This window comes from Orycteropus afer, unplaced genomic scaffold, assembly GCF_000298275.1.
Source record: "Orycteropus afer afer isolate SDZICR_OR568_19922 unplaced genomic scaffold, OryAfe1.0 scaffold00063, whole genome shotgun sequence".
Taxonomy (NCBI): Eukaryota; Metazoa; Chordata; class Mammalia; order Tubulidentata; family Orycteropodidae; genus Orycteropus; species Orycteropus afer.
The window spans coordinates 5,294,536-5,308,232 of NW_006921650.1; the positions used below are offsets into that span (position 1 = coordinate 5,294,536).

The 13,697-nt window shown below is 35.8% G+C and overlaps 1 protein-coding gene across 1 annotated transcript in view; it reads left to right on the top strand.

Moving 5' to 3' along the window:
- The first annotated feature begins 349 nt into the window (after positions 1 to 349).
- CALCR (calcitonin receptor) overlaps positions 350 to 13,697 on the top strand; it is a 68,407-nt gene continuing 55,059 nt past the window's right edge. The window contains exons 1-3 of the mRNA XM_007939809.2: positions 350 to 424; positions 8,285 to 8,441; positions 12,793 to 12,903. Of these exons, the coding sequence (XP_007938000.1) occupies positions 374 to 424; positions 8,285 to 8,441; positions 12,793 to 12,903 (319 nt within the window). The 5' untranslated portion in view covers positions 350 to 373. The remainder of the gene's footprint in view (positions 425 to 8,284; positions 8,442 to 12,792; positions 12,904 to 13,697) is intronic.

Sequence of the window (13,697 nt, forward strand, 5' to 3'; positions counted from 1 at the left end):
TTTAATACATTGACACTCAGATAATATGTGGACTATAATCTTCTAGAATAATTGCAATTTTTCTCTCTCATCACTTCAAACTCCACTGCCATCAAGTGATTCCAACTTAAAGATACCCTATAGAAAGAGCAGAACTACCTCACAGAGCTTTCAAGGCCATATATCTTTACAGAAGCAGACTGCCACATCTTTCTCCCACAGAGCAGCTGGTGGGTTTGAACCGCTGACCTTTCAGTTATCAATCACTTAACCACTTGTGCCACCAGGAAAGAAAAAGAGATGCTATAGTTGCTATTAAAGCTAAATCAATTTAAATACCTTTCTTGCATTTACTTTTTACAGGATCAAGAGAGATCATCTTCGCAAACCAAAAATGAAGTTCTCAATAACAAATCGGTGCTTAGTACTGTTCATCTTTTTAAATGTAAGTGCAACATAATTCTAAGTTATGCTAATCAAGAATGTTGAAACAGGGATATTTTGAGTATGATCAAATTGACACTTGCAAGGGTAAAAATGATGTTCTCTGAAAGCTTTAAAAACCATCATTTTTTTTCATATTTTATTAATAAATATCCCCTCTGGACTTATACTAATTTAGAGTAGTGTTATGGTTTCCTCAGCAATTTGAGTTCTATTTGCTTTTTTTAAGAAAAAAATCTAACATTCATTTGAGACAACATCTCCATATTATCTTGGAAATAACATTGAAGGCTAATGTTCTTGAATGAAATGTATATGTTAGACTTGGATTTGAAGCACAGTTTCTGGACTGTGGTCCTTTTAAAATATCACAACTCCATTAATCTCGTTCTCAATTTCAAATTATGTCATCAAAAACTGACTGAGAATCTTCAATCTTTACATATCACTGTCATTCCATGGGTCTTTCTTCAGCCTTGTAAATTGGGTTCAATTTATATAAGTTTGTATTATTTTACTTCTAAAGGAGATAGCAAGTAGTCAGGAGTGTAATTACACATTTATTTCTGTGAGCATTGCTAACTCACCATTGCATCAACTGCAAGAGCACATGAAAGAGAGATAAGTAATTTTTACATAAATCGATTTGGGATTGTCTTAATTTTTATCTTCTCCAACACATTGGGATTCCATTTGCCAATCCAGTACAGCTGGCAGTGAAGATCACACTGTCTGACACTATCATGCTGACCCAGACAAAGCCTGCCTAGGTTTCAGGGTTTCCCTTGCTCACTAACATGTCCTTTTAAAATATCAAGCTTACTAGTCTGGTTAAACTGCTTGTCTTTACATCATTCGAGAAAAAAGAGTTACCAATATCCTATCAATCTTAATGTAAAGCTTCTTTTCAAGTTGAATTTGTATTTTGTAGTGTTATACATCAAGTGAATGGTTTATGGTAGTGATTGTGTGTATTGGAGGATGGGTACAGTTATTTTTATTATATCAAAATGTCCTATTATTTAACCAATTAAATATTTCTTTAGAAAAATTACAGTGTAATATGGAATAGGTAATCTGGCATTTGGATGTGCAGGTAGTTTCACACCATTAGAAATAAAAGCATTCAAACAAGAATACTGTAATATTAATAGACTAACTAATAGAATATTTTAATTTGTCTGTCAATGCCCAAGCCTTCAGTGATACTCTACACATGCAGAAATGTTATATTTATAGCTCAAATGAGATCTTATGTGATCAAGTATATGTGAATATTTCTAAATAATTTTATTTCACAAAGAATATCTTTATACTAGAAATTGATAGAAGAAAGACTAAAGTAACAAGAAAATAGCTTGAGGATTATAAAATGACCTTTTATTATATTATTATTATTATTTATTTTATGATTACTATTATTATTTTATTATATTATTATTATTATACAATGACCTTTTTTAACTATGAAGACTACAGATAATTCTTGGAGTGTTATAAAACTAAAGCAAGTCATTTTTATTCAATGCTTTCACCTGATTTTTACAATTCTGACACTGAAAGAATTTTATATACTTGGATGAGCCATTGAAAGAAATACTTTGTGGTTTGTGGATGTCTTTTCACTAACACCCATAATTGAACAGGGCACTTAAATCACTCTGTTCTCTGTTTTCTGATATTTGCTTCTCTTTATATGAATTGTATATTTGAATTGTATATTCTCTTTATATTAATTGTCTTTATATGAATCATGTATTTGACTTGGAAGTTTTTTCTGTAAAATAAAATTTGATACATCAATTTTCTTCTAAAACATTCAATGCATTCCACATTGATAATCCTCAGAGAAAAAGTAAAAATTTGAAAATTGACAACATTCTTAATTACTCCAAAATATAATTTCCTAGATAGCACATTATTGTGAAAAATCATTACTAGTATCATTCTTGGTTTCTGCCAACTTAATTACAAGTGGCCTTAAAATATCTATTGGGGTCACTCCATTCCATTAGTCTCATCTACATTAATGCAAACTACCTGTAACTTCTTCTCCCTTCTGAGTTAATGTAATAGGTTTAGAACCTTGCTTGGTACATAGTAAGCACTGAAAAAATGGTAGGAGAATGTTGATGATGTGGATGATAAAGAAAACAATGACAACAATGATGAAGACATAGAAAAACTAGGTTCTCCTAAGAAGCATTGTTTTCACTGTTGTTGCATACTTAACTGTGTTTCCCCTATTCACTCTGAATTTGTAATTTATGCAAAAGCTTTATTGCTTCTGTAATGCTAAAATGTAAAGAAGGACAGCAACCAGGCATCGGGGCTTATTTGGAAGAACCAAAGGCTAACACATTACAAACTTGTATTTTATCCTTTGTTATTATGAAAAATATAAGTAACTGAAAAACACAAATAATTCTGACATATACATATAAAGGGTGACGAAATGAAAATCCTGTTGGATACATCAGTCTGTGCATTCTGGATTCATACTCTTTTTACAGAAGCTCTGCCTGTGGCAATCAGTAGGAATCTCTCTCTTCGGCATAGTAGGATAGGTCCACACATTCTACAGGACTGAACCAAAGATGGACTTCTAAAAGTTCCAGAAAAAACAGCCCTGAAACTGTTCCATCTCTATACTTTTTCTAGAAACCACCTGCAACCCCAGTGCAGGCTAATCAGCTTACATCAGAATAGGAATTTCCTGAGCCCATAGCCAATCAAATCATATTGCTTTTCCCAGGACTCCATGATTAGTGTGGATGAAATTCTCTAGAATGTAAGCTCCAAGAGGGCAGGGAGACTTTGCCAGTCTTACTCAATGCTTTATCTCCAGAACAGTACCTGGCACATAAGAGCCATTCAAGCTTCATTGATTGAAAGAACCAGCGATGTTTCGGCTGCTGACGACAACTGTTGGTGGTAGCTTGGCTGCCGTATGTGTGGCGCCATTTACTTGAACCTTTAGGAGTGACATCACATATACGGTGGCTAAACTGCTCTACGAGACAACAATTAAGAGTTTTCTTTTGAAGAATCATATGAGATGGGCTATTGCAAAAATTTCAAACTGGTCTTCACTCATAAAAGCAATATGCCATTAGTGTTTCATTCCATCTTCAAGTCAGCATAAAACCAAAAACCAAACTCACTGCTGTGCAGTCGGATCAGACTCATAGCAACCCCACCTTGGGTTTCTGAGGCAGTATTACTAGGGAAGTAGATTGCCCAATCTTCCTTCCTCGGAGTGGCTGGTGGGTTTGAACTGCCAGCCTTCTGGTCAGCAGTCAGCCCCAAACTATATAGCATAAAAAAGGAGCTTTGGTGGTGTAGTGGTTAAGGTATTTGGCTGTTAACCAAAAGGTCAGTGGTTCAAACCAACCAGCCACTCTGCAGAAAAAATCTGAAGCAGTCTGCTTCTGTCAAGATTTACAGCCCTTGGGGGTGGCTATAAGTCAGAATTGACTCAATGGGAGTGAGTATATAGCATAATACTGATGATAAGTAGAATATTTTCAAGTCTTTCATATTTCTTGGTATTATTAAATTACTACTGATTTTATTTTGCTTTCTTATTGCTGCAAATAATACCACATCATTAGCAATAATTTACTTACATGAAATCATCAGTGGAAGGAGGAATATGTTTAATGAACTATAGGGAATTTGAATATGTGTTATTTTTAAATAGCAGTAATTCCATGCTTGGAATCATGTATGTATGCATGTGTGTGTGTGTGTGTGTGTGTGTGTGTGTGGGAGCTCTGGTGGTGTGGTGCCTAAGGCATTTGACTGCTAACCAGAAGGCTGGTGGTCCAAACCCACCAACCACTCCTCAGAAGGAAGATTGGGCAATCTACTGTAGTGATACCACCTCGGAAACCCAAGGAGGAGTCACTATGAGTTGGATCCGACTTGATGGCAGTAAGTTTATATATAAATGAATATATGAGAGAGAATGAAACAGAGTATCCCAATGTATATGTTATTTTAGCAAGAAAGTCATTGAAACATTCAGCTACTTCCAGAAAAATTCTGTTGTCAAGACTTAAACATAAACTAGACCAGAAGAGTACTCAGATTATTACGGCTTATCTAACAACAGAGGATCCAATTTCTCAATCCTTCAGTATTGGAGCAATCTCTAGTTAACCAGGCTGCAAACAAAGTTCACTGGATTTTGTCCAACACTGTAAGAGTGATAAGCTTGATGCCACTGTCCTCTACATGAGCTATACCTACTCTTAATCATAGAGGTATGTCTCCACTTTACTGAAACTAAAACTGCACTAAACCAAGCAATGTTTTTATTAAAAATGCAACTATAAGGTTCTCCCAATTGATATTCATGCACATATTATCTCCCTGTGGTCATCACACATTTCTACCTAGTGTAGAATCATTTCTTAACTTGTTTTCCAACTCATTTAAAGACAGAATTAAGAATGTTGTTTTTGGAAAGAATGCCAAATGTAAGCAAAATAGTCTCTAAAGTCTACAATATTTAGGTAAGATTTACATATGACATGAGATCTCATCTTCTAATATGATTTTAATATGAAGAATATTACCAAATGGTAATTATTGTTGCAACTGAAGCTTCTAGGAATAGAACCACAAAAAAGAATCTAAAATAGATATGAGAAAGGTGGGCCAATCATTAATATCTCTGTTGTGAGGGCTCCATGATTCTTTCTTGCTTAGAGGATTACATGAAATTTAGTCAGAAATTTTAAACACACACATTTATACAAATGTAGGCAAATGAAATACAAAAGAACCCTAACATGGAATCTCTTCTGAAATACTTTTTTTTTGTTTTACTAACCACTTTCCAATTCCTAATAGGATATATAATCATCTTATGAGTACCATTTCTTGTGTCAGAAAAATTTTACAGTGTTGTTCTTTCCTCCTAGACTGCAAGCTCCATGACAGCAGGGCCATTCCTCTTTCATTTAGTGCTACATCCTCAGCATAGAGCACAATGTCTGACTCATCAAGACCAATCAACAGTTGCTGATTCATCTATCTAAAAACAAGTGAAAAAAAGGTCACATGACAATAGAAAGGTGGTTAGCCACATTGGTAAAAGATTTGAAAATTTTTAGTCCTTTTTGTGGGTTCAGCACTTTTTCTTCTCTCATTAAGAGGTCTTAAATTACAAATATCCCAAATATTTTAAGAGTAGGGTCAACTTTATTCACACTAGGAGTCCACCTTGAATTGTAACTATTATGTCATAAAACTATTGAGTAGTCACTCTCTTTTCTATGCAAGGTCCTTCTATTCACAGGGCTTGCTGTCACCCCCAATACAAGTTCAAAACAAAACTTACCTTTTTCCCCCAGTAAGATTCTCCTTTCCCAATATCTCCTTTTCCTGGGTTATTATAATTGTTATGATGAGTCATATAGGCTAAAATATCTAGACCATTATTTGATTGTTCCTACCTTCCATTCTTTATATTTATGTACGCTCTCACAATTTTATTATTTACGAGGATATTGAGAGTGGTTTTTTATGGTCCCCACAGCAGAGTGATCTAGTCCATTCCTTCTGCTCCCTGGTTGGCCTCCTCAACTCCTACCTGTGATCATCTGATGTCTGTGAGAATAATTTTACTCAAAGTCTCCTTTCATACCTTCTCTGATAGAAAACACTGCAAAATATTCCTTTTATTATCATATTTTAATAATATTTTGTTGTTGTTGTTATGTGCCGTCGAGTCGGACTTGACTCATAGCGACCTCTCCTTGGGTTTCCGAGCTAATATGTATTGACCCTTTCATATCATAAAAAAACTCACTGCCACGGAGTCAGATCTGACTCCTCCTTGGGTTTCCAACGTGGTATCACTACAGAAGTGGATTGCCCAATCTTCCTTCCGAGGAGTGGCTGATGGGTTTGAATCACCAGCCCTCTGGTTAGCAGTCCAATGCCTTAGGCACTACACCACCAGAGCTTCTTCTCATGTCATGTTGTTGTTGTTGTTGATATGTGCCGTGGAGTCGGCCCCGACTCACAGCGACCCCTCCTTGGGTTTCTGAGGCGGTATCACTACAGAAGTAGATTGCCCAACCTTCCTTCCGAGGAGTGGCCGGTGGGTTTGAACCACCAGTCTTCTGGTTAGCAGTCAGGTGCCTTAGACACTACACTACTAGAGCTCCTTTTCATGTCAGAGGTGATTGTATTTGTTTTTGTTTATCCTCACAAAATCCAATGAGGATAAATTTTGTGATTACTCTTCCCATTTTCCAAATGAGAGAACTTAGATCTAGAAAGCTTTCTAACTTGCTCAAAATGACAAAAAATGTTTTAAGTCTTTCTCTTGGCTTTCAGAGCCCTATGTTATTTGATTATCCTTGGCCCAATTACTTACTAACTCTCAAACATGCTCTCATCCAGCCAGGATGGTTTTCTTTCTTTCACACCTGTGGACTTTTGTGCGTCCTTTCCCTCCATCCAGGAGGACTCCCTTCTCTTCTTTGCTTTCTAACGTACACTCACTGTCCAACTCCAATTATCCCTTGTGTCTGTCTTGACTGTTTTTCCCAGGCTCTCTTTCCACCATGAATAGTAATTTTATTGTGTGCAGTATAGTTTTGCTTTTATTGATATGCTGTCTCATAGGACAAAGATGCCTAATCTACCCAATGACATAGACTGGAAAACAGTAAAACTGCCCCATGAATAGCCTAGAGTATATGAGTCATCTTAATAAGGATAAGTTCTATATTAGAGCCTGTAGGAAATATAGACAAGTGCATAACATTACCTCTGCCATCAATACACTTGAAGAAAACTTCAATCACAGAATACTTTAGGCAGAATAAGTTCAAATAAAAGAATGTTTCAACAGATTTGATGGAGTCAGCAAACCATATTCCTACATTCACAAAAGGGAGAATCAGTGTAGGTGAAGTTTTCAGGTTTTCTCCAATAAAATCTCTAAGGCAGAACATGCATATAAAAAGCCACAGATTCACATGCCACTAAAATAGAAGCTATTGCCACAGAAGGAGTTGAAATCTGTAAAAACACAAATTAGAAAAGACTGTACACCAGACAGTGATCTTTCAGACATATACACACATATATCAACTTTGATAAACAAAGACCTGTGATAGTGCTGGGGATTATCTGAGACTAACAAAAATAATGTCAGTCTGTACCAGAAATGCAACTGCATGAGAGGAATATTTAAGATTTATGCTGATTTTCAACAGTGAAAATGAATTACTCTATATAGGTCATCTGCTGATGAAACCAATTTGAAGGGATTAAAGCCAATTACCATAGGCAGGATACCTCAGAAGAAGAGATTGTGTGTGTGTGTGTGTTTAATAGGGTAAAATTTTGGCAATGTACACAATCTGAGCACAAATAAAAATTAATTGAATTAATCCAATAAAAAGCTTATTTATTACACTGACTTATTTTTAATAACATGATTCATAATTCTTAAGAGTTCCAAAAAAGGATAAAGTTGATATAGAATTAGTAATTTTTGGAAATCAGGTTATTTGCTTTGTTTACCTTTAAACTTTTTAATGACAATACAATTAACCAATGCTAGATGATAAAAAAGTATATAGGTGTGTGTAGGAACTACATATTTTCACTAACGCATAGAAAGTAATGGAAATATAAAATTTGTAGATAGAATTTGTAGATTAAATGTAAATACACTTTTTAGTTATAAAGCAAAAATATTGTACATGCAGACTATGAATACTTGTTGCTTTAAAAAGAAAAACAAATGTTTCAAACTGTTTGATTGTCTCATTTATTTATGACCTTGCCTATCCCTACTCTCTCTATATAATCAATTTTCCTTTTCATACAGCATCCGACCCCAATTCTGCCTGCCACTTCAAATTACACCTATCCTGGAAATTTAGAGCCCGAGCCATTTCTGTACGTTCTAGGACGGAAGAGAATGATGGAGGCACAGTACAAGTGCTATGACCGAATGGAACAGTTACCACCATACCAAGGAGAAGGTATGATATGGATGTATGTGAACGTCAAAGATTTCTTTTATTAGCCTACATATGTATTGACTAATCCTAAATTAATTCAATATGGCATCAATCTTCACAGCAGTTTTCATACTATAGTGTGTTTATTTCATGCAGCAGGCATGCCTTTCTTTACTCAAATTCATCTAACTGCTCTTTGACTAACATTTGCTCTTATGGCAAAATTGCTACAATGACTCAGTATTCACACTTGGCAGGTAGAATGACGCAGGCCCAAGTGAGGGAGTGGAATCGGAAAAGGAAAGGAGGGAGATTCAGAAAATGGTGGGTAGAGAATTTGTCCTAGGTGAAACCTGTCAAAAGCTTGTCTGGTTTGGGTTAATTAGGTACTGTCTTCCCTTAACTGTCAATTGGTCTCAAGTTCGTGCTATTCCTTCTTCCTTTCTACCCCTACTTTCCAGGGGAATTATTTAAAGATATCTCATAGGCAGACATTGTTTATCTATCACCTTCTCTAGAGCACTCTATGTGACTGCTAAATATTTCTCAAGGCTAAACATATTCCATTAGCACTAGAAGGCCTCGAGAAAAAAGTAAGGTAGATGCAATGACCAAGCATTGCTATATGCATTTAAATTCTCGTCCCTGTCCCTTAAAACATTTCAGAAAACCCAATAGGGTTTCGTACACCCTTATGACAATGCATTTTTCTCTGCTTGGTAGGAAAAAAGAAAAGAGTTAAATATATTCTGTCACTGCATATGGTTCGGGAGCTCTGGTAGCATAGTGCCTAAGGCACTTACTTGACTGCTAACTGGAAGGCTGGGCAGTTCAAACCCACCAGCCACTCCTTAGAAGGAAGGTTGGGCAATCTATTTCCATAGTGATACTGCCTCGGAAACCCAAGGAGGGGTCGCTATGAGTCAGGTCTGACTCCAGGGCACATAACAACAACAACAACACATGGTTTGCATTCAAATAGTCTTAATTTGTACTTCCTATTTTTAGTATTTTCCTTTACACAACAACAACAACAAAAAATTCAGGCTGATTGGAAGATAGACTTCATATGATTGGTCCCTCTGCCTAGAGTAGATACAGTGAATATTAAGAATTTAAGAAGACATTAGATGTTACTCTGCCCAAAGGTTAAAGCATTTCTCTAAAGCAAGTGAGACAACGGAAACACAGGACTGATATTTTCTCAGACCAAGTGAGTGCAGTCCCTTTCATTTTAATCTTAGTCATCTTAGCCAGGTGTGAGTACAGACAGGTTTATTTTTTGTGCAATCCGTTATTTGGGGTGGAGGAGGTAGAAGAGAGAACTGTCTTCAATGCCTAAGGCTTATTTTTTAAAATCTATTTATATAGGTAAATCCTTATCTTTTTAGAGTCAGTTTAATTGCTGAGAAACCATTTGGAGCCAATGTTGATGAATATAGTGAGTGATCAAACCAACCATTATTTTAGTTATAAACAACTAAACCAATAAGACTACTTTTATATGTGATTCTTTAACTGGCTGAAAATGCATCTCCAATAGGAGTTTATACAATTGGATCATTTTTCATTAAGAATAGTGCTTAGAGCAACAGAGGAAGAAGACTGGAGGAAGATATGGAATGTGTGGCTAATTACCTCCATGAACAACTGCCTCCTTTGCCATGAGACCACCTAGAAGAACTGGATAGAGCTCAGCTACCATCACTGAACGTTTTGATCAAAGATCCTGATCAAAAGGGGAAAACGCAGAACAAAATGAAAAATCTTCATAGACTACAGACTTTCTGGAGTCACAGAGGATGAATGATGCCCTGAAACTATTGCCCTGAAATAATCTTTAAACCTTTAACCAAAAATACCACCTGAAATCTTAAAAACAAACCGTAGTCTATCTTAACTAGTAAAAACTGTCTGCCTTGAGCATTATGCTCTTTTAAGAACTATCTGTATGGACCCTAGAGGACCAACATTCAAATTGAGGAAATACAGGACAAACAGGAGTGCATAAATATGAGGGGCACGGGGGAGGGTTACTGAGTAGGGAAGGGAGGAGACTGGGTTAGGGTTGGACATGGTAAATGGGGAGTGAAACTAAATGTACACATAACATTGAATGTTAAACAAGCTCTTAAAATAAAATATGTTGTTGTTGTTGTTATGTGCCGTCGAGTCGCACCCGACTCATAGCAACCCCTCCTTGGGTTTCTTAGGCAGTATCACTATGGAAGTAGATTGCCCAACCTTCCTTCCGAGGAGTGGCTGGTGTGTTTGAACCGCCAGCCTTCTGGTTAGCGGTCAAGTGCCTTAGCCACTATGCTACCAGAGCATAATAAAAATAAAATGATTAGCCACTCAAGGAGGCACACCAATAGATGGAAAAAAAAAAAAGAAAAAGAAAAAGAACTATCCGTATGGGATGAAAGTGACAGCAGCAACTCAAAAGGCTAGATACGAACTTTAGTAGACAGTGAATTTATGTTAATGAAAGAGGAACAACTCAGAAAAGGAAAGTGAGAATGGTTGCACTACCTGAGGAATGTAATCAATGTTACTGAATTGTACATGTATAATTGGCTAAATTGCGGGAGTTCTGGTGGCATAGTGCCTAAAACATCTGACTGCTAACCAGAAGTTCAAACCCACCTGCCACTCCTCGGAAGGAAGGTTGAGCAATCTACTTCCGTAGTGATACAGCCTCAGAAACCCAAGAAGGTGTTACTATGAGTAGGGTCCAAGAATTGGTGACTATTCTGCTGTGTGTAGTCTCAAAAAAAAAAAAGAAAAGAAAAGAAAAACAATAGAGATTTCAAAGATTAATAGTTAGTAGGATCCATATGTTCTAAAGCTATATAGTTTTAGCTTAGTTGTATTTAGTTTAGTTATTTTATAGTTATCTAGAAGTGATACGGTATTGCATATCCTTTCACAAGGGTTCCTTTGTAACATTTCTGGAAATAGTTTAAAGGAAAACTTTTGGAGGAAAGAATACATACATAGGACTACATACATGTATTTCTTTTAAAGAACAAATGAAGAAAATCTTACAAAAATATAAATTTAATTAGTTGTAGGCAAAGACAGTACCTTTACTTTATTACTGATGCTGCTATTGCTTTTAGCATTTCCTTTTCTGAGTGGATAGTCACAGAATAAGATATGGTGGACTATCTATGCACCTGCCAGATCCTACTGAGGATTCTAACATTTTTAACAATTTTTAATTGTAATCTAATTGTTCAACTGAAACTTGGACTCCCAAATAACATTATTTAGTTGTGAAGTGGATTGCCAAGGGCAAATTTCCTCCAGAAAATTCAGTTACCTCTTGTCATTTCTTGAACTTTTCATTTTTTTTTTTTTTAAGAACATAAAGGATAGATTAGATACAACATGCTGATAAAGTTTTTAAAAAAAAAAACGTAAAAAAAAGAAAGAAAGAAAAAAAAAATCTATTCTTTGAGAACTTCCCAATCCTTAAAGTTTATTTTAATATTTTGAAGAATTTGTCAGTGTCTTTTTTTTTTTTTTCGCTTAAACGCTCTCTTACAGAGTTGATCTTCAAAGCCTTATGCTGATAATTGTTTGGGGGCGTGGGGGAGAAACATATTTTACAGGAAATGCCAGACCTCCCAATCTAAATAGAATTTCTTAGTTTGATATTTTAGGAAGGGTGGAGTTTGAGGAAGTAATAACTAATAAATACAGTTCAAAATCCAATTGATTAACAGCCAGTTTATACCTCAGAACATGTTATCACTTTTAAATAAATGGAGAACGGGGGAAAATGTACTCTCCTGGTCAATCTCTGGTGCTACCTGCTTTTTAATAAAGTCAACTTTTAATCTCTTACAAAGTAAGACTAGAACCAACCTTATAAGCCAATAATATAATTTGGTTGTGGACTTGATAAACAAACAAACAAAACCTCTCTGCCACTGAGTCAATTCCAACTCATAGCGACCCGTTGTTGTTGTTGTTGTTATGTGCCGTCGAGTCGGACCAGACTCATAGCGACCCCTCCTTGGGTTCCTAAGGCAGTATCACTATGGAAGTAGATTGCCCCATCTTCCTTCTGAGGAGTGGCTGGTGGGTTTGAACCGCCAGCCTTCTGGTTAGCAGTCAAGTGCCTTAGGCACTATGCTACCAGAGCTCCCTAGCAACCCTATAGGACAGTGTAAAACTGTTCCGTAGGGTTTCCAAGGCTGTATTTGAAACTTCATCTATACCATAAATGATTTTTGCTCACTTGAAATGTGACCCATTGTGACTTGAGGACGTGGTCCAGCTACACATAAGATTGACTCAGATCAATCTTTTATCACAGTTAAACCCACATGGCTTCAATGTTAACTTCTTTTTAAACGGCTAGGCCCATATTGCAACCGTACCTGGGATGGATGGATGTGCTGGGACGACACACCGGCCGGAGTGCTGGTCTACCAGTACTGCCCAGACTATTTTCCAGACTTTGATCCATCAGGTAGAATATTTCATTTAATTTTATATTTTGCTATGAAGCTTTTGGAGTTATGTCATGGCTCTGAGAAAAGAACTGGATGAGAACTATACCTACCTGTTCATATTCTACTGTATTTAGCCCCTTCTAAAGGGTTTTTTAATTTAAATATTACTCAGTAGTATAAATATTCTAAGCTGTCCTTATTTTTAAGTATCATTGCTGGTCAGTTGTGCATATTGATCTTAAATTTCAGGCTATAAAATTATCTTTTCTAAGATTGTGAATATTTTATTCAATTTTTTATTTTCAATTGCATTGTCTCAAATTTGATGATTTATGCAGATACTTGATCTAGAGTTTACATATCCTGAGGTTTTTTGGAGGTGATGTAACGTGCACAATGGAAATGTTTATAACCTTGAAAATTATATAAAGCTACAATCAATGTGTTAGGGAAAATAAATCAGAAAGCATTCATTGTAGGCACTTTCCAGACTTGTTTTTCCAATAGCAGATTTTTTAAATACACACAATAGATAAGATAAACACTGTTATAATGGAGCATACAAACCCCAATACGGGCTATCTATAAATACATGTTAAGTGAATAAATGACACCAAATTCCCTTTCATTACAAAAGTAATATAAGAATGCTTTCTATTGACTATATTTCACTTTTCAAAACATTTTCCTACATATTATATCATTTTATACTCATAAAATATTTGACAAAAAAAAATCCTTAAGTCTCCTGAGGCCTTGCCTAGCCCCCTCTCTTGTCCCTTGTCTACAGAAAGCTTTTAATGAAAATAGA